The sequence below is a fragment of the Pongo pygmaeus genome, chromosome 1, assembly GCF_028885625.2.
Source record: "Pongo pygmaeus isolate AG05252 chromosome 1, NHGRI_mPonPyg2-v2.0_pri, whole genome shotgun sequence".
Lineage (NCBI taxonomy): Eukaryota > Metazoa > Chordata > Mammalia > Primates > Hominidae > Pongo > Pongo pygmaeus.
This window is the reverse complement of record NC_072373.2, coordinates 94,918,702-94,945,723: the sequence shown is the minus strand read 5'-3', so window position 1 is coordinate 94,945,723 and position 27,022 is coordinate 94,918,702. Positions and strand designations below refer to the sequence as shown.

Below are 27,022 nucleotides of genomic sequence, written 5' to 3'. Positions count from 1 at the left end.
CCCAGCAAGCTTCCATATATGTGTAGGTCTGTTTCTTTTATTTGTTCAATTCCACACCACCTTAATACTCCATAGCTTGAAATTCAGTCTTCGGACAAATCCTTTATTTTATTCAGTAATTACACTTCCAGGTATATACCCCGACATAAATTTTTTTTTTTTTTTTTTTTTTTGAGACAGCGTCTCGCTCTGTCACCCAGGCTGGAGTGAAGTGGTCTGATCTCAGCTCACTGCAACCTCCACCTCCAAGGTTCAAGCAATTCTGCTGCCTCAGCCTCATGAGTAGCTGGGATTACAGGCATGCAGCACCACACCTGGCTAATTTTTCTTTTTTCTTTTTCTTTGAGATGGAGTCCCGCTCTTGTTGCCCAGGCTGGAGTGCAGTGGCCAGATCCCGGCTCACTGCAACCTCCGCCTCCCGGGTCCAAGCGATTGTCCTGCCTCAGGCTCCTGAGTAGCTGGGACTATAGGCGCCCGCCACCTGGCTAATTTTTGTACTTTTTAGTAGAGACAGGGTTTTGCCATGTTGGCCAGGCTGGTCTCAAATTCCCGATCTCAGGTGATCCCCCCACCTCGGCCTCCCAAAATGCTGGGATTACAAGCGAGAGCGACCGCGCCCGGCTAATTTTTCTATTTTTAGTAGAGATGGGTTTCCACTATGTTGGCCAGGCTGGTCTTAAACTCCTGACCTCAGGTGATCCACCCACCTCGGCCCCCCAAATTGCTGGGATTACAGGCACAAGCCACTGCACCCGGCCCCTGATACAGTTTGGATGTGCGTCCTGCCCACATCTCACACTGGAATGTAATCACCAATACTGGTGTTGAGACCTGGTGGGAGGTGACTGGACCATGGGGGTAGTTTTCTCTTAAGCGGTTTAGCACCATCCCCCTGATGTTGTCGTTGCCATAGTGAGTGAGTTCTGTCGAGATCTGGTGCTTTAAAAAGTGTATGGCACTTCGTCCTTCTCCTTCTTGCTCCTGCTCTGGCCCTGTAACCAGTATACTCCCCATGACTGTAAGTTTCCTGAAGCCTCCCCAGAAGCCTAGGAGATGCCAGCATCATGCTTACTATACAGCCTGCAGGACCACGAACGAATTAAACCTCTTTTCTTTATAAATTACCTAGTCTCAAATGAGAACAAATTAGTATAATTTACCCAGTCTCAAATGAGAACTAATTTGTTCAATGAGAACAAATTAGTGTAATGCCTTAAGTCTGGGCACAGTGGCTCATGCCTGTAATCCCAGCACTTTGGGAGGCCAAGGCAGGTGGACCACCTAAAGTCAGGAGTTCAAGACCAGCCTGACCAACACGGTGAAACCCCATCTCTACTAAAAGTACAAAAAAATTAGCTGGGCGTGGTGGTGGGCGCCTCTAATCCCAGCTACTCAGGAGACTGAGGCAGGAGAATTGCTTGAACCCAGGAGGTGGAGGTTGCAGTAAGCTGAGATCATGCTACTGCATTCTAGCTTGGGCAACAAGAATGAAATTCCGTCTCAAAAAAATATATATATATATATACATATGTTGGGAACAGGCTCCCCAAAATCTGGCCATAAACTGGCCCCAAAACTGGCCATAAACAAAATCTCTTCAGCACTGTGACATGTTCATGATGGCCATGACACCCATGCTGGAAGGTTGTGGGTCTACCGGAATGAGGGCAAGGAACACCTGGCCCACCCAGGGTGGAAAACTGCTTAAAGTCGTTCTTAAACCACAAACAATAGCATGAGCGATCTCTGCCTTAAGGACATGCTCCTGCTGCAGGTAACTAGCCAAACCCATCCCTTTATTTCGGCCCGTCCCTTTGTTTCCCATAAGGGACACTTTTAGTTAATCCCGTTTCCCATAAGGGATACTTTTAGTTAATCTAATATCTATAGAAACAATGCTAATGACTGGCTTGCTGTTAATAAATACGTGGGTAAATCTCTGTTTGGGGCTCTCAGCTCTGAAGGCTGTGAGACCCCTGATTTCCCACTTCACACCTCTATATTTCTGTGTCTTTAATTCCTCTAGCGCCACTGGGTTAGGGTCTCCCCGACCGAGCTGGTCTCGGCATATATATATATATAATGCTTTAGAGAAATTAGTGTCCATATCCACCAGTGGACATTAGAGGAATATTAAAAGCAGTTTTTCTGGGCAATAACCTCAAGTTGAAAATAATCCAAGAGTAAAATCGAAGAATTGTATTACACACAAACAATGAAACAACACATTAAAACTACAGCAACATACGGCCGGGAGCAGTGGCTCACGCCTGTAATCCCAGCCCTTTGGGAGGCCGAGGCAGGCGGATCACGAGGTCAGGAAATCAAGACCATCCTGGCTAACACGGTGAAACCCTGTCTCTACTAAAAATACAAAAAATTAGCCCGGCGTGGTGGCAGGCGCCTGTAGTCCAAGCTACTCGGGAGGCTGAGGCAGGAGAATCACTTGAACCCGGGAGGTGGAGGTTGCAGTGAGTGGACATCGTGCCATTGTACTCCAGGCTGGGTGACAGAGTGAAACTCCGTCTCAAAAAAAAAAAAAATAAATAAATAAATAAATAATGGTTTATTGCCTGTGCCTTTGTTATTACATCTAACAAATCACGGCCAAATTCAATGCTGTGAAGCTTTTGCCCTATATTTTCTCCTAAGAGCTTACAGTTTTATTTTTATTTATTTATTTATTTATTTTGAGACAAAGTTTCGCTCTTGTTGCCCAGGCTGGAGTGTGATGGCGCAATCTCGGCTTACTGCAACCTCCACCTCCCCTGTTCAAGGGATTCTCCTGCCTCAGCCTCCTGAGTAGCTGGGATTACAGGCGCACACCACCACGCCTGGCTAATTTTTCTATTTTTAGTAGAGACGGGGTTTCACTATGTTGGGTAGGCTGGTCTTGAACTCCTGACCTTGTGATCTGCCCGCCTTGGCCTCCCAAAGTGCTAGAATTACAGGCGTGAGCCACCGCGCCTGGCCAAGAGTTTATGGTTTTAGATTTTACATTTACATCTTTGATCTATTTTGAGTTAAATTTTGTATATGGTTTAAGGTAAGACTACAACTTCATTCTTTTGCATGCAGATATCCAGTTTTCCTAGCATGATTTGTTAAAAAGACTGTCCTTTACCCCGCTGAATGGTTTTGGCACCTTTGTCAAAAATCATCTGACCATGCATGCAAGGTTTTATTTCTGGGCTCTCTATTCTACTTCATTGGTCTATATGTCTCTCTTTATGCTACTACCATACGGTTTTGATTACCACAGCTTTATAGGTAAAACAGACAATTGGACTTCATAGATATCAGAAAATTTTGTACATCAAAAGACAGCATAAACAAAGTAAAAATGCAATCCACAGAATGGGAGAAAAGATTTGCTTATATGCCAGTTAAGAGAATAATATCCAGAATATATTGAGAACTGCTAAAACTCAACAACAAACCAAACAACCCAATAAAAAAATTGAAAAAGCGATTGAGTAGACATTTCTCTAAAGATACACAAATGGCCAATAAGCATATGCAAATATGTTTGTCACTATCATTAGGGAACAGCAAATTAAAACTACAATGAGATACCCATCTCATACTCATTTGGATGGCTGCTATAAAAAAAAATTGAAAATAGCAAGTGTTGGTGAGGATGTAAAGTAACTGAAATCCCTGTGCATTGTAACTGAAATCTTTGTGCATGTAAAATGGTATAGCCCTTCTGGAAAACAGTATGGCAGTTCCTCAAAAAATTAAAAATAGAAATGTCACATGATCCAGCAATTCCACTTCTGAGAATGTACCCAAGGTTAAAGCAGGGTCTGAAAGAGGTATTTGTATACCCACTGTCATAGCGGCGTTACAGCATGGAAACACCCCAGGTATCCATCAATGGATGAATGGACAAGCAAAATGTGGTATGCACATAAAATGGTCACATAGCTCATACATCTCTATATTGGATAAAATACATAATATTTCTGGGCCTTGATTTCCTTTGTCTGTAAAGTGAGTGGGTTCAGAGTGGATTGTTACTTGCCCTTTGCTTTTTTGTTTGTTTTTGAGACAGGGTCTCGCTCCATCACCCAGGTTGGAGTGCAGCGGTGCAATCTTGGCTCACTGCAGCCTCCTGGATTCAAGCGATTCTCCCTCCTCAGCCTCCTGAGTAGCTGGGATTATACGAATGCGCTGCCACATCTAGCTAATTTTTATATTTTTAGTAGAGACATGGTTTACCATGTCGGCCAGGCTGGTCTTGAACTCCTCACCTCAAGTGATCCATCCACCTCGGCCTCCCAAAGTGCTGGGATTACAGGTGTGAGCCACTGCACCTAGCCTCTCTGGTTCTTAATTGTAACTTGTAAAAGCAATACATAAGAATAGTTTTTGAAAAGAAATGGTCTCATATAGTAAAAAATGAAAGGTTATAAGATGAAATTAATAATTCAGCTATAGAGTTACATTATAGTTTTTCAAAGCTAGTTTCTTCTACTCAGATAATATGTTAAATGAGGAATTACCTGTTATTATTCTCTTGCTCTTCTTCTTCTGGTAATGGTTTCTGCTTTTTTCTGGTCTGTTCTTCCAATAGCCAGCCTTTTCTCTTCAACCCCTTTTTATGTTCTGGGTTCAGATTTACACTCTGAACAACAGCCTCAATTACATCTGTAACTGTGTCAGGACTGAGGTGCAGTGCTGCTCCTTCCTCGCCTCTGTTCAATTCTGAGTTGACAAACTGAGCAGCCTGGAATGCTTGCATTGATACGACAGCCTGAAGGGGACATTTCCGAGGTCGACCTGGCCTACGTTTCACAAAGTTATTCCCTGTCCTGGCCTGCCTTTGAAGTTTTTTGGCTTTTAAAATTTTATTGACATGGTCTAGGTTTTTCTTTGTGGCCAAGATTTTGTCGTAATTGCACATTTTCCGAGCTTGGCGTTGCATAGCTTCCACTACACTTCTCTTGATATGATGGGGGGAACAGCTGCTTGTCAACTTTTCAGATAGGAGTGAGATGCTATTATTGCAAGAGTCACTTGCGACTGCAGGCACTAAAAGGCTGTCTGGTTTTCCCAGGGTTCGGTCCTTGCTGTGGCTACGGCCTGGACTGGAAGAAGGTGGTGCAGAGGCAGTTGCAATCACAGCATCAATACTTTTCTCCATGGGCTCTTGGTCCTCATTTTGTACCATCCGCTGCAGCAGACTATCCACAGAGTCATCCCCAGAAGCAACTAATCTTGGACTTCGAGAGGGAACTCCGTTTACTGAAAGAGACAATAAATCACACATAGACAAAATTGGACACAGCTAGTTATTTAAATAAGTTTTTACACAGATAAAAGGGAGTACTACTCTATTTTCCATAGCAAGATTATACATCATAGGTAAATTGATGGTTTACTTTCCTGAAAAAGGTTATTACAACAAGATAAAACCAAAATTGGCCTATATTTCTCTAATAATATGTAAATTTAAAAAGAACAACTCTCACTTTGAGGTAAGGAGTAGAAAGAAAAAAAATTTAATTCTTCAAAAATGAAGGTCAAAAATAAAAAATAAAAAAAAGAAAAAAAATTAAGGTCCAGTTAAGCTAAGGGACTTAAAAGTTAAATGCTGGATAAAGGGTGGGCACAGTGGCTCATGTCTGTAATCCCAGTATTCTGGGAGGCCAAGGCAGGAGGAATGCCTCAGCTAAGGAATTCGAGATCAACCTAGGGAACATAGCAAGAAGCTGTCTCTACAAACAATATAAAAAAATTAGCCAGGCACGCTGGCTCACACCTATAGTCACAGCTATTTATGAGGCTAAGTTGGGAAGATCACTTGAGCCTGGGAGGTCAAGGCTGCAGTGAGTCACTGCACTCTAATCAGGATGACAGAGCGAGACCCTGTCTCAAAAAATACTAATAATTTAAAAATCAGTTCAAAATAAGTCACTTCCCATGCTGCCTAGCTTACTACTACTATTCAAGGGTCATACTTCTCCAAAGTTAATTAATGGATTTCTTATCTATATGACTTTTAAATGTGATAACTATATTAGATATTCCTTTATTAGCCTCAGGCATTCTAGATTCCAATATCATCAGACTGTGGAATTTTTCTCAAATTACCAATAACTTTCTTCAAATAATATCCAATAGCCTTGTCCAAATTTTTAAGACATTTTATTTTATTTTATCATCAACTCTGGCCTATAGACCCTTGTCTAAATTTGATATTTAAACATTTTCAGGCCAGGAATGGTGGCTCACACCGGTACTCTCAGCATTTTGGGAGGCTGAGTTGGGAGGCTGAGGTGGAAGGATCACTTGAGGCCAGGAGTTCGAGACTAGCCTGGGCAACGTACTGAGACCCTGTCTCAACAAAAAATAAAAATTAGCCCAGTGTGGTTTCCTGTACCCATAGTCCTATCTACTCAGGAGGTTGAGGTGGGTGGATTGCTTGAGCCATGGAGTTTGAGGCTGCAGTGAGCTATGATCACGCCACTGCATTCCAGCCTGGATGACAGAGCAAGACCCTGTCTCTAGAAAAATAATAAAATTTAAAAAAAGTAAAAAATTTTAAACTCTCAGCTATATTTGATATCACAATTCTTTAAAATCCTGCCTACACTATTTCTATAATATACTTTGATTAACTTTCAATTACTTGCAACTCCATTAAATTTAACTGTGGAGGTCCTCAATACAGAGTACTTGTTATTTACCTTTTATACTTACTTTCCCACTGGGAACATGTTTATTCTCATAGTCTCAATTATCATCAGTATGTAAGTGACTTCTAAATATTCATACCAATCTTCAGTTTTATCTGAAAATTACCAAAACGAAAAATGACCCCTTCCTTTTCTCCAACCTTTAAATGCTATAGTTTTTAAAAACTCTCTAGTCTAAGCGTTTTTCCTGTCTCACTCTCTATTCTCTCTTTAGCAATTCTTTTAACTATCATCTATATTCTGATGACTACTGAATTTCTATTTTCTGAATAGGCCTTTCTTCTAATTGTCTACTTTTGCATGTTTCACAGGTTTCTCAAACTCATATTCACATCTCATTTCATTTTCGTTCCCTTCAACCTAGCTCCTCCATCCAGATTCCCTACATCAGTGAATGATACCATAAAGCTATCAGTATGTATACTGACCATCAATCATGTGGCAGGACGTTGGTTATCCAAGCTCAGGCCACATCATTTATTCTTGCTCCTTCACCCTCCCCACAAATCATAAAATTCTGTCTTCTGTTAGTTTAAACTCTTGAACCTGTCCACTTTCCTTTCTTCTACTACGGCCACCAAGACTAAGATAATGTTATCTCCCTGCCCTGAAGCAACAGTGTAATTCCTTGTGGGGCTATTAAAATATGTACATTAATCTCTTGATGCTTTCCCTATCAAGTTGTAGTCTAGTCCCTCTCTGCTGCCACTAAAGGCTTGCCTTAGCAAAGAAATTCAATAGAAGAATGTGATGATTTCCAATGTTAGGTTGGAAAAAAAAAAGGTTGGAAAAAAATGTTGGGTTGGAAAAAAAAAAGGTCTCTCTCTCTCTCTATCTCCGCCCCCAACCCCCACCCCGGCCCCGCCACAAGCCCTTGGATTCAAGCTTCCAAGCTGTAAGGAAGCCCAAGCAATGAGCTGGCATACTGGCCAATAGATCCTGCTGAGGTCATAGCCAACAACCAGTATCAACCACCAGATATTTGAATAAAGAATCCTTTTTTTTTTTTTTTTGAGACGGAGTCTTGCTCTGTTGCCCAGGGTGGAATGCAGTGGCATGAACTCGGCTCACTGCAAGCTCCACCTCCCAGGTTCACACCATTCTCCTGCCTAAGCCTCCTGAGTAGCTGGGACTACAGACGCCCACCATCACACCTGGCTAATTTATTTTTTAGTAGAGACGGGGTTTCACCATGTTAGCCAGGATGGTCTTGATCTCCTGACCTCATGATCTGCCCGCCTTGGCCTCCCAAAGTGCTGGGATTACAGGCATGAGCCACTGTGCCCAGCCTTTTTTTTTTTTTTTTTGGAGACAGGGTCTCACTATGTTAACCAGGCTGAGGTCTAGTGGCACAATCTCAGTCACTGCAACCGCCACCTCCCAGGCTCAAGCGACCCTTCTACCTCAGCCTCCTGAGTAGCTGGGACTACAGGCATGCACCACCATGCCCAACTACTTTTTTGCATTTTTTGTAGAGACGGAGTTTTGCCGTGTTGCCTAGGCTGGTCTCAAACTCTTGAGCTCAAATGATCCGACCACCTCAGCTTCCCAAAGTGTTGGGATTACAGGTATGAGCCGCCTGCCTGGCCAAACAAGGAATATTTTGAGATGACTTTACCTCACCACCATGTGGTTACAACCAAAGGAAGGGAATCCTGAGAAACTGTGAGATGATAACTGATTATTATTGTTTCATGACAGTAAGTTCAAGGTGCTTTGTTCCGCAGCAATGGACAATTGAAACATTGTTCTTCCTGCTTCTACTTTCATCCTCCAACTCATTCTTTAGACAGCAGCCTGAGTGATCTTTAAAAAAAAACACAAAGGCCCGGCAAGATGGCTTACGCCTGTAATCCCAGCACTTTGGGAGGCTGAGGTGGGCAGATCAGGTCAGGAGTTTGAAACCAGCCTGGCCAACATAGTGAAGTCCCGTCTCTACTAAAAATACAAAAATTAGCCGGGTGTGGTGGCAGGCGCCTGTAATCCCAGCTACTTGTGAGGCTGAGGCAGAATTGCTTGAACCTGGGAGGCAGAGGTTGCAGTGAGCCAGTGAGCCGAGATCGTGCTATTGCACTCCAGCCTGGGCGACAAGAGCAAGACTCCGTCTCAAAAAAAAAAAAAAAAAAAAATCAAAAAACAAAAAAAACCTCACAAATTTTATCAGGTTTCAGCTTCTGCTTACAACTCTTAAAAAGGCTCTTACCACATAAAACAACTTCAAAATTATTATTACCTCTTCTTCCAGCCTCAATCTCATATTATCTTAGACCCTTAATTCTAGTAATAATAAACTTCAGTTCCTTAAACTCATCATGTTTTTTCTTGATTCAAGGCCTTTGAGTCTGCCTTTCTCTCTACCTGGAACAATCTTTCTCCACAAATTCATCTGCTTAATGACTATTCATTCTTTACTTTACAGTGAGGAGGACATAATTTCCTGAAAGGTTATTTACCTGACCAGGAAGCACCCTCCTCATTCTTAATTTAGATCCCCTATTAAGAATTATCATAATACTTTCTCCTTTCCTAACACTAATCACACTTCAAATTAGTGGTTTAATGTATGTAATTCTCAAACAATGTTTGGTCCATTAACGTGGTTGACTATATTCATCAAAATCACTTTTTATCTCCAATGACCAGGACATAATTCATCAACACATAGTTGAAGAATGAATCCTGGGATCAAAATCTTGGAATTATTTTTATCTCCTCTATCCCTTCATCAACTACTCAGAGCTACCAATGCATTTAATCCATGAATATCAGTTTAAAAGAGAATCCTACAATGGGTACACACTTTTGAAGCCTCCTTCCTGGGCCATTCACCTAGAGCTATTAATACCTCACACTTCATTTTTGAATTGTTCCTATCTTCACAAATTCTGGCCTGCCAATTTATGTTTCTTGTTAGTCTAGGACACGATGCTGCACACTATATTTTAGATGTGACTTATTTTCAAAATTAACTTCACTGTGGTAAGGTACCACATAAAATTCAATGCATGTTTTTTATATATACATTTTTGAGTTTTGAAAAATTTACCATGTAGCCATCATCATAACCAATATATAGAACATTTCTGTCACCCTAAAAAGTTATTGTGTGTCCTTTCCAAGAAAATAAATTGCCTGTCATCCACAGCCTCAGAGAAGAAACAACTGATCTGCTTCCTATTATATATTGTTTGCTTTTCTAGAAGTTCATATACATGAAAAGATAGAATATGTATTTTATTGTATGGCTTCATTCACACAGCATAAATCTGAGAGTCATTCACATTGCCACATTTCTTTTTACTGTTCCTTTTTACTATTCACATATTTCTTTTTACAACTGAATTATATGAATATACCATAATTTCTTTACATATTCACCTGGAAATCTGCGTTGTTTCCAGTTTTTAGCCATAAAGAAAAAATATCCTATGAACATGTGTGCACATGACATTTTGTTTAAACATATTTTCATTTCTCTTGGGTCAATACCTAATACTGGAATTACTAAATCTTTTTTTTTTTTTGCAACAGAGTCTAGCTCCGTCACTCAGGCTGGAGTGCAGTGGCGTGATCTTGGCTCACTGCAATCTCTGCCTCCCGGGTTCAAGTGATTCTCCTGCCTCAGTCTCCTGAGTAGCTGGGACTACAGGCACCTGCCACTACGCCTGGTTAATTTTTGTTTTTAGTAGAGATAGAATTTCACCATGTTGGCCAGGCTGGTCTCGAATTCCTGACCTCAAATGATCCACCTGCCTTGGCCTCCCAAAGTCCTGGGATTACAGGTGTGAGCCACTGCAACCTGCCTAGAATTACTAAATCAACTAAATGTATGTTTAAGAAATTTTTACAAAGTGATTGTTCTATTTTATAGTCCCATCATCAATGACTGAGTTAAAGATCCTATACATCCTCACCAAGACTTGGTATTATGCCGTCTTTTACATTTTAATCATTCTAATGGGTGTGTTCTCATTTATAAATTTAATTTGCATTTCCCTGATGTTAAGCATATTTTCTTTTTTCTTTTTCGAGACGGAGTCTCGCTGTCGCCCAGCCTGGAGTGCAGTGGCGCGATCTCGGCTCACTGCAGGCTCCGCCCCCTGGGTTCACGCCATTCTCCTACCTCAGCCTCCAGAGTAGCTGGGACTACAGGCGCCTGCCACCTCGCCCAGCTAATTTTTTGTATTTTTAGTAGAGACGGGGTTTCACCGTGTTAGCCAGGATGGTCTCGATCTCCTGACCTCGTGATCTGCCCACCTCAGCCTCCCAAAGTGCTAGGATTACAGGCGTGAGCCACCGCGCCCGGCAATTGAGCATATTTTCATGAGCTTATTGGCAATTCATATGCATTCTTTTGAGAAAATTCTATTCAGATCTTTTGCCGATTATTTTTATTGGGTTCTTTCATTTTTTGGCTTACATTTTCATTTTCTTAAATAATGTTTTCTGTTTGTTTTCTGAGATGAAGTCTCGCTTTATCACCCAGGCCGGAGTACAGTGGTGTGATCTTGGCTCACTGCAACCTCCACCTCCTGGGGTTCACGGGATTCCTGAGGAGCTGAGATTACAGGTGCCTGCCACCACGCCCAGCTAATTTTTGTATTTTTAGCAGAGATGGGGTTTCACCATGTTGGCCAGGGTGGTTTTGAACTCCTGACCTCAAGTAATCCACCTGCCTCAGCCTTCTGAAGTGCTAGGATGACAGGCATAAGCCACCACAACCAGCCCTGTTTGTTCTTTAAAGGGACGGAGTCTGGCTCTGTTGTCCAAGCTGGAGTGCGATAGCAGAATCACAGCTCACTGCAGCAGCATCGACCTCCTAGGCTCAAGGGATTCTCACACGTCAGCATCCCACGTAACTGGGACTACAGGCATGAGACAGGACACCTGGCTAATTTTTCTTTTCTTTTTTTTTTTTTTTAGAGACAGGGTCTCACTATGCTGCCCAGGCTGGTTTCCAGCTCCTGGGCTCAAGTGATTGTCCGGCCACATCCTCCCTAAGTGTTTTTTTTCATAAAGACAGAGTACTGCTTCAATGACTCTGTAGCCTCAGCCTCCCAAAGTGTTGGGCTTACAGGCATGAGCCACCAGGCACAAGTCTAGCCTTAAATAATGTTTTTTTGAAAAGCAAAAGTCTTAAAGTTTGATAAAGTCAAAATTTTTTAAATGGTCCTTGCTTTTTATACTATTTAAGAAATCTCTGACCACCCCCCAAGGTCTTAAAGATTTTTTCCTATTCTTCTAAAAGTTTTATTATTTCCGAAATTTCATAGGGGTATATGATCTTTTTTGATTTAAATTTTTCATGTGGTATGAAACAAGGTCAGTGATCTTTTTATTCCATAAGGATATCCAGTAGTTACAGCACCATTTGTTGAAAAGACTATCCTTGTCCCATTGAAATAGTCACATTTGTCAAAAATCAATTGAAAGTTAGCGGAGTTTCACTCTTGTTGCCCAGGCTGGAGTGCAATGGCGTGATCGCTGCTCACTGCAACCTCCACCTCCCGGGTTCAAGCAATTCTCCTGCCTCAGCCTCCTGAGTAGTTGGGATTACACTCACCCACCACCATGCCCGGCTAATGTTTTGTATTTTTAGTAGAGATGGGGTTTTGCCATGTTGGCCAGGCTGGTCTTGAACTCCTGACCTCAGGTGATCTGCCCACCTCAGCATTCCAAAGTGCTGAGATTACAGGGGTGAGCCACTACACCTGATCTAAATTTCAATTTTTAATAATTAAAAAAAAAATAAGACACGAAGTGTCTATGTTGCCCAGGCTGGTCTTTAACTTCTGGGCTCAAGTGATCCTCCTGCAGTGGCCTCCGAAAGTGCTGCGATTATAAGTGTGAGCCACCACGCCTGGCCTCTATATAAATTTTAGAATCAGTCTGCCAGTTTACATTAAAATCCTGTTGCAACTGTATTGAGTCCACTGACTGTATAGAGTGATCTGGAGAAAGGTGACATCTCAACAATAATGAGTCTTTCAAAAATGCCTCTGACATATCTCTCCCACTTATTCTTCAATTTTTCTCAAAAAGACTTTGTATTTTTTTAATTTTAATTTTTTGTGATTTTAGTGAGTACATAGATGTGTATGTGTGTGTGTATATTTTTTATTTTTTATTTTTTCCCTAAGGGACAGGGTCTCACTGTTACCCACACTGGTCTGAATCTCCTGGCCCCAAATGATCTTCCTGCCTCATTCCCCCATGTTGCTAGGACTACAGGCATGAACCACTGGGCCTACACTGTACATTTTTTTTTTTTTTTGGTATTTTTAGTAGAGACGGGGTTTCACCATGTTGGCCAGGCTGGTCTTGAACTCCTGACCTCAAATGATCCATCTGCCTTGGCCTCCCAAACTGCTGGGATTACAGGCGTGAGCCACCGCACCCAGCCACTGTACTTTTTATTATACAGATCCCGTACATGTTTTTCTAAATTTATCATTAAGACTTTAATGGCTTTTAATACAACTGTAAATAGTATTATTTATATTTCAATTAATTAATTAATTTTTTTTTTTTTGAGACAAGGTCTTGCTCTCATCCAGGCTGGAGTGCAGTGGCATGAACTTGGTTCACTGCAACCTCCACCTCCCGGGTTCAAGCAATTCTCATGTCTCAGCCTCCCGAGTAGCTGAGACTACAGGTGTGCACCACCATGCCCAGCTAATCTTTGTAATTTTTGTAGAGATGGGGTTTCGCCATGTTGCCTAGACTGGTCTGGAACTTCTGGGCTCAAGCGATCCACACACTTCTGTCTCCCAAAGTGCTGGTAATACAGGTGTGAGCCACCATGCCTGGCTACATTTCAGTTTCTAATTGTTCACTGTATATAGAAATACAATGATTTCTATATGTTGAGCTTAAACACACAGAAATTGTATTGTTAAACTCATTTATTAAGTTCCAGCAACTTTTTAACAAATTCCTTGGGAATTTTTTGCAAATTGTATTATCTCTGAATAAGACATTAAGACTTCCCTATAATGCTGAATAGAAGTAGTGGACATCTACACCTTTTCCCCAGTCTTAGGGAGGAAGCTTTCAGTCTTTCACCATTAAGTGTTAGGTTAGCTATAGGTTTTTCTGCAAACACCCTGTAATGGGTTGAGCAAATTCTATTCTAGTCTTATTTTCTAAGAGCTTTTTTTTAAAAATCATGAATGGATGTCAGATTTTGTCAAATATGTTCCCTTAATCTACTAAGACAATTGGGTGATTTTTCTCATGTATTGTTTTTCTTAAAAAATACTAATTTATTAATTGATTTGAGACTGGGTTATACGACTGGCTAATTTGGTAGAGATGGGGTTTCACCATGTTGCCAAGGCTGGTCTTGAACTCCTGAGCTCAGGCAATCCACATGCCTCAGGCTCCCAAAGTGACAGGATTACAGGCATGAACCACCACACTCAGCCTTGTTACTGCCTGTCTTTTGGGTATAAACCATTTTACCTGGGGTGAGATGGTGTATCATTGTAGTTTTGATTTGCATTCCTCTGATAATCAATGATGTTGAGTACCTATGCCTGTTGCCATTTGTAACATCTTCTTTTGAGAAATATCTCTTCAGTCTTTTGCCCATTTTTTAAACGGATTATTAGACTTTTACCTATAGAGTGGTTTGAATTTATATATTCTGGTTATGAATACTCTGTTAGATGTGTAGTTTGCAAATATTTTCTCCCATTCTGTGGGTTGTCTCTTCACTTTATTGATTGTATACTTTGCTGTGCAGAAGCTTTTTTACTTGATCACATTTATCCATATTTGTTTGGCTGCCTGTGCCTGTGGGGTATTGCTCATAAATTTTTGTTCAGATCAATATCCGGGAGAGTTTTCCCAATGTTCTCTTATAGTAGTTTCATACTTTTGAGACCTTAGATTTAAGCCTTTCATCCATTTTGATTTCAGTTTTTCTATGTGCTGAAGAGACACGGGTCAAGTTTTTCTTTTGCATATGAATATCCAGTATTCCCAGCACTATTTATTGAAGAGACGTTATGCTCTTGGGACCTTTGTCAAAAATAAGTTCATTGAAGGTGTGTGGATTTGTTTCTGGGTTCTCTCTCCTATTCCACTGGTCTATGTGTCTATTTTTATGCTAGTACCATGCTGTTTTGGTTATTATAGCTCTGTAGCATAATTGAAGTCAGGTAAAGTTATTTCTCCCTTTCAGCTTAGAAATAGCTTTGGCTATTCTGGGCTAATTTTTTTTTTTTCTTCGTTTTGTTGTTGGTGGTGGTGTTGTTTTGAGATGGGTCTTGCCAAGGTGCTCAGACTAGCCTCAAACTCCTCGGCTTAAGCAGTCTATTCCCTGCCTCAGTCACCCAGGTAGCTAAGACTTCAGGCACAGGGGTGCCACACCACCCAACTTTCACTTTCTTCTTTTTTGAGACGGAGACTCGCTCTGTCGCCCAGGCTGGAGTGCAATGGTGCTATCTCAGCTCACTGCAACCTCTGCCTCCCAGTTCAAGCAATTCTCCTGCCTCAGACTCCTAAGTAGCTGGGATTACACGTACGCGTGACCACGCCCAGCTAATTTTTGTATTTTTTTAGTAGAGACTGGGTTTCACCATATTGGTCAGGCTGGTCTCAAACTCCTGACCTCGTGATCTGCCTGCCTCAGCCTCCCAAAGTGCTGGGATTACAGGCGTGAGCAACTGCGCCCAGCCTACTATCTTCTTTCTAATGCAGGTTTTACTTGCTCTTTTTTCAGCTTCCTAAAGGTGAGAACTGACTTAGATAGATCTTTGGTGTTTAATAATCGCAGCTACAAATATTCTTAGATTATCCCACAAATTTCTATGTGTGTGTGTTTTTTTTTTAACGGCGTCACACTTTGTTGCCAGGCTGGAGTGCAGTGGCACGATTTCGGCTTACTGCAACCTCCACCTCCCGAGTTCAAGTGATTCTCCTGCTTCAGCCTCCCAAGCAGCCAGGACTACAGGCATGCGCCACCACGCCCAGCTAATTTTTTTGTATTTTTAGCAGAGATGGGGTTTCGCCATGTTGGCCAGGATAGTCTCGAATTCTTGACCTCGTGATCCCTCGCCTCGGCCTCCCAAAGTGCTGGGATTACAGGCATGAGCCACCACGCCCGGCCCTATGTGTCTTTCATTTTTATTCATTTCAAAGTATTTTCTGATTTCATTTTTGGGGATTCATCTTTTACTTATGAATTATTTAGAAGTGTGTTATTTAATTTCTACATATTTAGAGAATTTCGTAACTTGTATTACTGAATTCTAATTTAATTCTATTGTGGTCTGAAAATATATTCTGCATGAGTTTAATCTTTTAAAACGTATCAAGACATTTGATTATCCAGAACAGGATGGTATCTTGGTATAATTTCACAAGCACTTCAAAAGAATATGAGAAAATTGTGGTTTTTTTTTTTGTTTTTTTTTGAGACAGAGTCTCGCTCTGTCACCCAGGCTCCAGTGCAGTGGCGCAATCTTGGCTCACTGGCCAGCTCTGCCTCCCGGGTTCACGCCATTCTCCTGCATCAGCCTCCTGAGTAGCTGGGACTACAGGCACCCGCCACCATGCCCGGCTACTTTTTTGTATTTTTAGTAGAGACGGGGTTTCGCCGTGTTAGCCAGGATGGTCTCGATCTCCTGACCTCGTGATCCACCCGTCTCAGCCTCCCAAAGTGCTGGGATTACAGGTGTGAGCCACTGCGCCCAGCCGAGAAAAATGTGTTTTATATTTTCCCATTGGTTGACAATTTCTGGCACTCTTTACTACTTTGGTAGATACATGTTTCTATCTACTATGTTTTCTTTCTATCTGAAGAACGTCCTTTAGTGTTTCTGCTACTGTAGGTCTACTGGCAACAAATTCTTTAAACTTTTCTTTTTCTGATAATGTTTATCTTGCCTCCATTTTTGAAAGATATTTTTGCTGGTTAAAGAATTTTAAGTTGAGAGATTTTTTTTTTTCCTTTCCACATTTAAAGACATCATTCCATTGTGTTTTGGCTTGTAAAATTTCTGACAATATGTCTGCTGATAGTTGTTACTGTGTTCCTCTGTATATGTTTGTATGTATGCGTTTTTAATTTTGTTTCTGCTGGTTAAAGATTTTCTCTTTACAATCGTTTTCCAGAAATTTGGTAATAATGTCCTTTAATTTGTCTATGTATGCTGTCAGTGTGTTTATCCCATATGGGATTCGTAGAGTTTCATGGATCTGTGGGATATAGTTTTAATGAAAGTGTGAAAGAAATATTAAACATTATTTCTTCAACTGCTATTCCCAATTTGTTCTTTATGAGACTCTATCCCATGTATATTAGCCCTCTTGATATTGTACCAGAGGTCACTAAAGTTTAATTCATTTTTTTGGTCACTCTTTTATTCCACTCTGTACTTCATTTTGGATAACTTTTATTTGTATTTCTCCAAGTTTAGTAATCTTTTCTTCTGTAGGATCTAATCTACTGTTATATCATTTAGTGAAATTTTCATTTCAGATATTGTATTTTTCATCCATAGAAGTTGCATTTGATTTTTTTAAAGAGACGAAGTCTCCATATGTTGTCCAGGCTGCAGAACAGTGGCTGTTCACAGGTGCAATTATAGTACACTACATCCTTGAACTCCTAGCCTCAAACTATCCTCTCTCCTCAGCTTCCAGAGTAACTGGGACTACAGGCACACGCCACGATGCCTGGCGGATTTTTTAATATCTTTCGTTTCTATCCTATGTTCACATTTTCCTTTAAATTATCAAAAATAGCTCTTTTAGTATACTTCTCTATTAATTATACCCCATGTTATTTCTGTGGCAGTTCCTACTGATTTTTCTTCTGCTGAATCATATTTTCTTGCTTCTTGGCAAGTCTATTAATTTTTTTAGGATGCTAGATAGTTTAATGTTACATTAAGTGTTTGGATTTTGTCTTCCTTTAAAAAATGTTGAAGTTGAAAAAACTGGAACATTTGTACACTGTTGATGGAAATGTAAAATGGTACACCATTGTGGAAAACAGTAGGACAATCCATCAAAAAATTAAAAATAGAATTACCATATAATCGAGGAATTCCACTTCTGGGTATATACCAAAAAGAACTGAAAGCAGGGTCTGGAAGAGGTATCTGTTCACCATTGCTCATAGCAGTATTATTCACAAACGGCCAAGGTTGGTAGCAACCCAAGTAACCATTTATAAACAAATAACAATAAACAAAATGTGGTAAAACATACAAAGGAATATTATTCAGCCTTAAAAGGGAAGGCAATTCTGACACATGCTAAAAAATGGATAAACCCTGTCTGGGCACGGTGGCTTACACCTGTAATCCCAGCACTTTGGGAGGCCGAGGCGGGCGGATCACCTGAGATCAGGAGTCTGAGACCAGCCTGACCAGCATGAAGAAACCCTATCTCTACTAAAAATACAAAATTAGCTGGGCATGGTGGTGCATGCGTGTAATCCCAGCTACTCGGGAGGCTAAGGCAGTAGAATCACATGAACCCAGGAGGTAGAGGTTGCAGTGAGCTGAGATCTCTCCATTGCACTGCAGCCTGGGCACCAAGAGCGAAACTCCACCTCAAAAAAAAAAAAAAAAAAAAAGAAATAAAAATAAATAAAAAATAAACCCTGAGGACCTTATGCTAAGTTAAGTAAGCCAGTCACAAAAAAACAAACACCGTATGGTTCCACTTTAGTGGGTGATTGCCAGGGACTGAAGGGACAGGGGAATATGAAGTTCTTATTTAACGGATATAGAGTTTCAGTTTTGCAAGATGAAAAAATTATGGAGATTGGTTGCACAATAATGTAAATGTACTTAACACTAGTGAATTAACTGTACACTTAGAAATGGGGAGTCTAGGCAGACGCGGTGGCTCACGCCCGTAATCACAGCACTTTGGGAGGCCAAGGCCGGTGGATCATCTGAGGTCAGGAGTTCAAGACCAGCCTGGCCAGCATGGCAAAACCCCAACTCTACTAAAAATACAAAAATTAGCTGGTGTGGTGGTGGACACCTGTAATCCCAGTTACTTGGAGGCTGAGGCAGGAGAATCACTTGAACTTGGGATCCAGCCTGGGCGACAGGAGGGAGACTGTGAAAAAAAAAGAAAAGAAAAGAAATGGAGAGTCTAGCTCCGTCTCCTAGGCTGGAGTGCACTGGCATGATCTCAGCTCACGGCAGCCTCCGCCTCCCAAGTTCATACGATTCTCCTGCCTCAGCCTCCTGCGTAGCTGGGACTACAGGCATGCGTCACCATGGCCGGCTAATTTTTATATTTTTAGTAGAGATGGGGTTTCACCATGTTGGCCAGACTAGTCTTGAACTCCTGACCTCAGGTGATCCGCCTGCCTCGGCCTCCCAAAGTGCTGGGATTACAGACGTGAGCCATTGCACATGGCTTTAGAAATGGTTAAGATGGTACATTTTTTTTTTTTTTTTTTTTTTTTTTGAGATGGTCTCACTCTGTCACCCAGGCTAGAATGCAGTGGCGTGATCTTGGCTCACTGCAACCTCCACCTCCTGGGTTCAAGCGATTCTCGTGCCTCAGCCTCCCGAGTAACTGGGATTACAGGCACCCACCATCACGCCTGGCTAGTTTTTGTATTTTTAGTAGAGATGGGGTTTTGCCATGTTGGCCAGGCTGGTCTCCAACTCCGGACCTCAGGTGATCTGCCCACCCCGGCCGCCCAAAGTGCTGGGATTACAGGCGTGACCGACTGTGTCCTGCCAGTAAATTTTATATTGTCTGTATTTTGCCACAATGTAAAAAAAAATTTTGTTTGTTTTTTCACAATTAAAATGTTTTTAAATGTTGAACTTTGTTTTAAAAATCAGTTATTTGTAGAACAGTTTGACAGTTTGATTCCTTGAATCCTGTTTTAAATCATTACTAGGGTCTAGTGTAATCTTCATTCCAGAGATACTTTAGCCCTGCTAAGGTGTAACCTTTTTTTTTTTTTTTTCTTTTTGAGACAGGGTCTTGCTCTGTTGCCCAGGCTGGAGTGCAGTGGCGCAATCTTGGGTTTACAACCTCTGCCTCCTGGGTTCAAGCAATTCTCCTGCCTCAGCCTCCCAAGTAGCTGGGACTACAGGTGTGTGTGACGTCTGGCTAATTTTTATGTGTTTTTAGTAAAGATGGGGTTTTGCCATGTTGGCCAGGCTGCCCTCAAACTCCTGGCCTCAAGTGATCTACCCGTCTTGGTCTCCTAATGTGCTGGGACAACAGGTGTTAGCCACCACGTCTGACCAAGATGTAATCTTTATGGGGGCCTTCATAATTGTCCCCAAGGACTCTACAGTTGGTAGTCAGAGTTCAAATGTCTCATGCCACATGTAAACCTTAGGAATTTTTCATATGCAACTCCCTAGTTTTTCTTAGGCCATTTTTTTGGAGTTTTACTCTATGCAAGGAGGGCCTAGTAGTCAGCAAAGATATAAGACTACTCATCACATGTGGCTAAACAGGCCAGGCACAGTGGCTCAGGCCTGAAATCCCAGCACTTTTGGGGGCCGAGGCAGGCAGATCATCTGTGGTTAGGAGTTCAAGATCAGCCTGGCTAACATGGCAAAACCCTGTCCCTACTAAAAATACAAAACTTAGCCAGGCGTGGTAGCACACACCTATAGTCCCAGCTACTGTGGAGGTTGAGTCAGGAGAATCACTTGAACCCGGGAGGCGGAGGCTGCAGTGAGCCATATCATGCAACTACACTCCAGTCTGGGTGACAGAGCAAGACTCCGTCCCATAAAACAGAAAAAAATGTGGCTAAACGCCTTTGCAATCTTTTTTTATGCTTTACCACTATACCCTGTCTTCCTTGTATATGACCTAATTCTCATTCCATACCCTCATAATAATGGCAGGAGGGCCAACAGTAGCAACAGTAACAACAGAAGTTACCATTTATGGCTGGGTGCAGTAGCTCATGCCTCTAATCGCAGCACTTTGGGAAGCCAGGCAGGTGGATCACCTGAGGTCAGGAGTTCAAGACCAGCCTGGCCAACATAGTGAAACCCCATCTCTACTAAAAATATAAAAATTAGCTGGTGTGGCGGTGCACATCTGCAGTCCCAGCTACTCGGGAGGCTGAGGCAGGAGAATCACTTGAACTCAGGAGGCGGAGGATGCAGTAAGCTGAGATTGCACCATTGCACTGTAGCCTGGGCAACAGAGGGAGACTGCGTGTCAAAAAAAAAAAAAAAAAAAAAAAAAGGCCGGGCTCAGTGGCTCACGCCTGTAATCCCAGCACTTTGGGAGACTGAGGCGGGCAGATCATGAGGTCAGGAGATCCAGACCATCCTGGCTAACGCGGTGAAACCCCGTCTCTACTAAAAATACAAAAAGAAATTAGCGGGGTGTGGTGGCAGGCGCCCGTAGTCCCAGCTACTTGGGAGACTGAGGCAGGAGAATGGCATGAAGCTGGGAGGTGGAGCTTGCAGTGAGCCGAGATCGCGCCACTGCACTCCAGCCTGAGCGACGGAGCAAGACTCTGTCTCAAAAAAAGAGAGAAGTTACTATTTACTCAAAAACTAATTCAGTGATAAGAATTTCCTATCCACTTACTCTAATTCCCACTAGTCTGCAAGATAAATAGTAGTAGCCTCATGTTACAGATAAGAAAGCCATGGGTTGAATGGTTTATGTAACTTCCACAAGGTTACACAATATTGCTAAATGTGAATCAACTAGATCAAAGTCAAAAGTACATAGTTTTCCCATTATATCAAAATGCCTTCTCCTCTTCTCCCACTTACCTCTTTAGTCATGGCATATGTATGATGTCTTTTAAACCTCAATATAAAGTTTATGGAAGCATTTTCTGATTAACTTTCCATCATTTCAGCATTCAGTTATGTGTAGAAAAATACTATACAGGTCAGGAGTGGTGGCTCACGCCTGTAATCCCAGCACTTTCGGAGTCCGAGGTGGGCGGATTACTTGAGGTCAGGAGTTCGAGACCAGCCTGGCCAACATGGTGAAACCCCGTCTCTACTAAAAATACAAAAATTAGCTGAGCGTGGTGGCACATGCCTATAATCCCAGCTACAAGAGAGGGTGAGGCAGGAGAACTGCATGAACCTGGGAGGTGGAGGTTGCAGTGAGTCGAGATTGTGACACTGCACTCCAGTCTGGGTGACAAGAGTGAGACTCTGTCAAAAATAATAAGTAAATAAATTAATTTATGTAAAATCACTAGCATATTTTATTGTTGCTGTCAAGATAAACTGATCTTAACATAAGTTCCTTGGTATTATGGAATGTCTCTTATAGTCTTTTGGCTTAATATTAATACAGTAGTTGAATTTGGTAGCCTGAATATAGTAGTTGCTCATTAATAAAATTATAAAAGAACTACCTCTCTCATCAATGTAACAATATTTGCAAACCAGCTATAAAAAGATGAAATGATTCTGTGAAACACTATTGAAGGGATTTATGTTCTCTAGAATGTGAAAATTACCATGGATTTGTGTCCTAATTATAAAAATCTTCAGTTATGTCAAATATCTGAGAAATGAGCAGACAGACATAAATATCTTAAAAGCTACAAATATTAAAAAAAAGACCTCTAAGATAGATGTAAACTTTAACAGAGTATTTGCAAATACTCATTTCAGAAATGAAAATAGTTATCCTCATATTACGTCCTAAAGACCTAATGAGATATTAAAAACCTCCAGGAAAGGCTTAGATTTTACTCATCAATAATAATTTTGTTACTATGGGCTCCCGATATGCATAATAAAGACTACAGATTTCAGTAAAATCATATACTGTTAGTATATTATCCCTTTGGATTTATCTCAAAAACAGGGAATTGTTCAAGGATGGGCCTTGAGGCATCTTATCCAAAATGCAAATTGCTTTTTGTTTCTACAGTTGTTTACATACCTCAGTTTACTAAACAGATGGTTTCTAGAGGTATGGTATTCCTTTGATTATACCTAGAAGGTTAGGACATGATTCTGGTTTACTTCTTTGCCTTTAAATTGCAAAATAAAGGCTGTCATTCCCTGTGTTGCTACAATATATGAGAAAGCTAGGTCAACCAAAATTGTGAATACAGTGATTTTGAAAGCTCAGGTTTATATTTAATGGCAATTCTCTGGAGTATTTGCATTTGGCTCTGCAATGCAACTGGGAACACTACAAACCTATGACAAATTTTATTTTAACTTTTTTCTGGGTCTGACAAACAATATAAATCTGTAGGAGACGCAGAGAATTAGTAAGAGCTTCTCTGGTCAGGAACTCCTTTTTCTTCCTCCTTCCAAAGCCAAAACTAAAACAAGAAACTGTCCTTTTCTATGATAGGTTTATTTCTATTTTCCCGTACATTGTTAAGTGTCACCTTTTGGGGGTTCCAACTTTATGCATGGAAATCTGATGTGGTTTTCTGTTCTACTAGAGTCCTAGGCTCTGTCTTTTGTCTCTTGCAGCTGGATGTGTTCCAATTACCAGACTCCCAGCCACCAGGGATCAAGCAGATGTCAAGCAGCTCTAACGCTCTTTATCTCTGTTGAATTGAACTTTCTGAAGTTTCTGGTTTCCTACTTAGTTACTTCAAAGTTCAGTCATACTGTAAGAAATGTTGTCCATGTATTTTTAGGTTTTAGATAACAAGGTGTTTGGTTGCTCTGCACACCTAATCTACCACATTGCTGGAAATAAAGAGCTCTAATTTATTTCAATGCCACTTGAATTTTAAGTCTCCTTTCCCACTTTCAAGCTCCAAACTTTCACATTCTCAGACTATTTTTTCTTATTTTCTCAATCATTTGACACTTTCTGATCGAACTCTTCTTGATCTCTTTGTGACATCTAATGTTGACTAATCTGTTCCATTCTGAAGTCTTGTTTAGGCTTCTGTGACATATACAGTTTGATGTTTCATATTTAAGTCTCCTTCACTAAACATCTTTTCTTTCACTTCCCTCCAAAATGCTCAAGTTTCTTAGGTCTCCGTCCCCATCACCTCACTTAACACATTCTCCCTGGGTGATCTCTTTCACTGCCAAATTCAAGTTCATATATATACTGGTAGATCTCTACCACAGATGTCTCTCAAAGTATAAACCGCTGCTTCTAACGGTCAATATCTCTACCTAAATAGGCCAAAGACAGTCCAAATTTAATATATCCAAATCTGAAGCCCTTATCTACTCTGTCTGCATGCATTTGTCACACTCCATTCTTCATATTGTAATGTTGTAGCATTTCTTAACATACACATATGATAGACTATATTATTACTTATAAATATTTGCTATCCACCCCCCACCGCCAAAAGGATTATACTTTCTAATCCCATTGACACAAGACTTAACCACATGACTTGCTTTGGCACTGAAACTGAGAAGTAACATTTAATGCAGAAATTTTAATAGCCAGTTAGTGCTTTACTATGGCCCTTTCCCCTCTGCCAGAAGACAAGCAACATTCAAGGTACAGGTTCTCTGTTAGTCGGGGTCCTAGAGGGAAGGCAACATGGAGTGGACTCTTGATGGTCACACAGCATGAACAAAAAATAAGCCTTTGTTGTTTTAAGCCACTGAGATTTGGTGATCATTTTTTAACACTGCAAGACCTATCCTATTCTTACTGATAGAGCATATCAAATAATTTATCTTCCTTGTTAGAAATTGTTCAGTAGCTCCCAACTGCATGTACAATGAAGTTCCAACTCCTCTGAATGAAAAAAACATACCATATATGATACAGTCCCCATTATTACTTTTACAACCTCCTTTTCCAACCACCATCATCACCACTTATGTACATTAGTCATATCCAACAATGGGTTATTCTTCAAAAACACTATGCTATTTCATGGTTTTGTGCCTTTCTTCGAAAGTGCTGTTGTTACTGTGCTAAATACATTATTACCGTTTATGTTGTCCCACTTGCCTACTTAAGTAAATTCAATATATAGTAGTGTGCGTGACTTATTCAGTGATATCTTCTTCAGTCATTTCAAGTGGTTAGTGCTTGAATTTCTCTGTGTCATAGCATTTTGTACACTGCTCTGTTACAGAATTTAATACATTGCTTTTCAGTGAATATGTCTGAATTATTGAGGGCAGTAATTTAATCTTACTCGTATTTGTATTCCCAGTGCTCACTACTCACAGTAACCCCCAACAGAAATCTAATTCAATGAACAGAATAGTCTCATTGCAAAAGAAACATTATGAATTTAGATATTCTTTCTTTTGTTTACAAAAGTAAAATATTTTGGTGATTTTCAACATTGATATGTCCCTTATCAAAATCTCATTCATTTGTTCAGGGGTTGATGAACTTTTTCTGTAAAAGGCCAGACAGTAAATATTTTAGGCTTTTGAGGACATATGTAATGCTTACCTCATATTATTATTCATCTTTTTCCCCCAAGCCTTTAAAAACCGAAAAATAATTCTTAGCTTCAGGGCTACACAAAAACAGGCCTTGGACTGCATTTGGCCCATAGGCTGAGTTTCCTTACCCTGGTCTAGGTAAACATCAGAGAAATTAAGTCACTTCTTGTTAAGAGTACAAAAGTCTCTCCATGGTAGTATAAAAACAAAGCACCAAGAGAGACACAACTATCACTTGCTGCCAAGCAGACAACTGGACTAACAAAGAGCTTCTAAAGATAATCATCAACTAAATTCAACAAATACCATATTGATACAATTTGAAAGGCCTTCTACTTCTTCAAAGACCTAGAGATAGAAAGGCAGGAGATAATGTCATTTCTTTGTTTAAGTTTCCACAAATTCCAACTGTGTTTAAGGCTCTACATCACTAGTTCTCTACTACGTTTCCAGCCTCATATTTAAAAACCATCTTTGGCTGGGCGCAGTGGCTCACGCCTGTAATCCCAGCACTTTCGGAGGCTGAGGCGGGTAGATCACCTGAGGTCAGGAGTTCGAGACCAGCCTGGCCAACATGGCGAATTTTAGTCTCTACTAAAAATACAAAAATATTAGCCGGGTATCGTGGTGGGCACCTGTAATTCCAGCTACTCAGGAGGCTGAGGCAAGAGAATCACTTGAACCCAGGAGTCAGTGGTTGCAGTGAGCCGAGATTGCACCACTGTACTCCAGCCTGGGCAACAGAGTGGGACTCATCTCAAAACCAACCAACCAACCAACCGTCTTTAGTCTGACCACACTGGCTTTTTTATTTATTTTCCTGAACACTCTAAATTCTCTTTAATATATTCCTCACTATCTGGAATTATCTGTCACTCTCCATCTCTCTCAGTAAAATTAATACATTAAAAAAAATTATTTCTTACTCTTCAACCATCAGGAAAAGGCAGAAAACAGGTGTAAATCATTCTCTTTTTTTTTTTTGGTAAACACACAAACTATCCATAAAAAGAAAATTGGAAGCATACCCTAAATTTCTGTATAAATTATACAAATATGGTGTATGTATTAACAGGTTGTAAATATATAAACATTAGCGATTTAGAAGTTTAAAAATAACTATTAATAGAGGTTCTCCTCACGAACTCTTAATTATTTTGCATATCCCTAGAGATTTCTGAATGCTACTTTGGAAATTACTAGTTTACTAAACAATTTTTTTTTTCAGACGGAGTCTCACTCTGTCGCCCAGGCTGGAAAGCAGTGGAGTGATCTCTGCTCACTGCAACCTCCGCCTCCCAGGTTCAAGAGATTCTCCTGCCTCAGCCTCCCAAGTAGCTGGGATTACAGGCACACGCCACCATGCCTGGCTAGTTTTTGTATTTTTAGTACAGATGGGGTTTCACCATGTTGAACAGGGTGGTCTCGAACTCCTGATCTCAGGTGATCCACCCACCTCAGCCTCCCAAAGTGCTGAGATTACAGGCGTGAGCCACCGCGCCCGGCCTTAAGCAATCTTATATATATCTAAATCTTTATTAAATAGCTACAATCCACATTCCCCTATTATTCCCAACACATACTTTTACTTTAATTCAGCTTTGTAAAGCGGAAGACTACTATATTGTTTCAATGTACATTACTGATTCTCATATACCAAGTCTACTGTTTCAACTCCTTTGAATGGAAAAAAAAAATACCATATATGATACAGTCCCCATTATTTTTTCTATAATATTGTAACTCCTTATTCACAAATAACAAATGGGAAACTATCTTGAAAATCTGGTAAAACAAATAGCACTAGCCTGTTGAAGAAGTACTCTCAGATGAAGACCTTTTCCGGGTAGGGCTACAATTTGTGCTCTCTGATGGCCGCTGGGAGGGTTTATCAGAGGTTGGCTGGGAGCCTGGAGAAAGAGAAAAAGATAGAAATCATAGGAAAATCCAAGTTTAAAAATAATG

General features: G+C 40.8%; 1 protein-coding gene across 10 annotated transcripts in view; it reads right to left on the bottom strand.

Annotated features, from left to right (window-relative positions):
* The window catches only part of ASH1L (ASH1 like histone lysine methyltransferase), a 224,159-nt gene that overhangs the window by 92,293 nt on the left and 104,844 nt on the right, over positions 1–27,022 (bottom strand). For all 10 annotated transcript variants that reach the window (XM_063655579.1, XM_063655645.1, XM_063655399.1 and 7 more), the window contains 2 exons: positions 26,866–26,967; positions 4,509–5,250 (listed from right to left, as the gene is read on the bottom strand). In XM_063655579.1, coding sequence (XP_063511649.1) covers positions 4,509–5,250; positions 26,866–26,967 — 844 coding nt within the window. The remainder of the gene's footprint in view (positions 1–4,508; positions 5,251–26,865; positions 26,968–27,022) is intronic.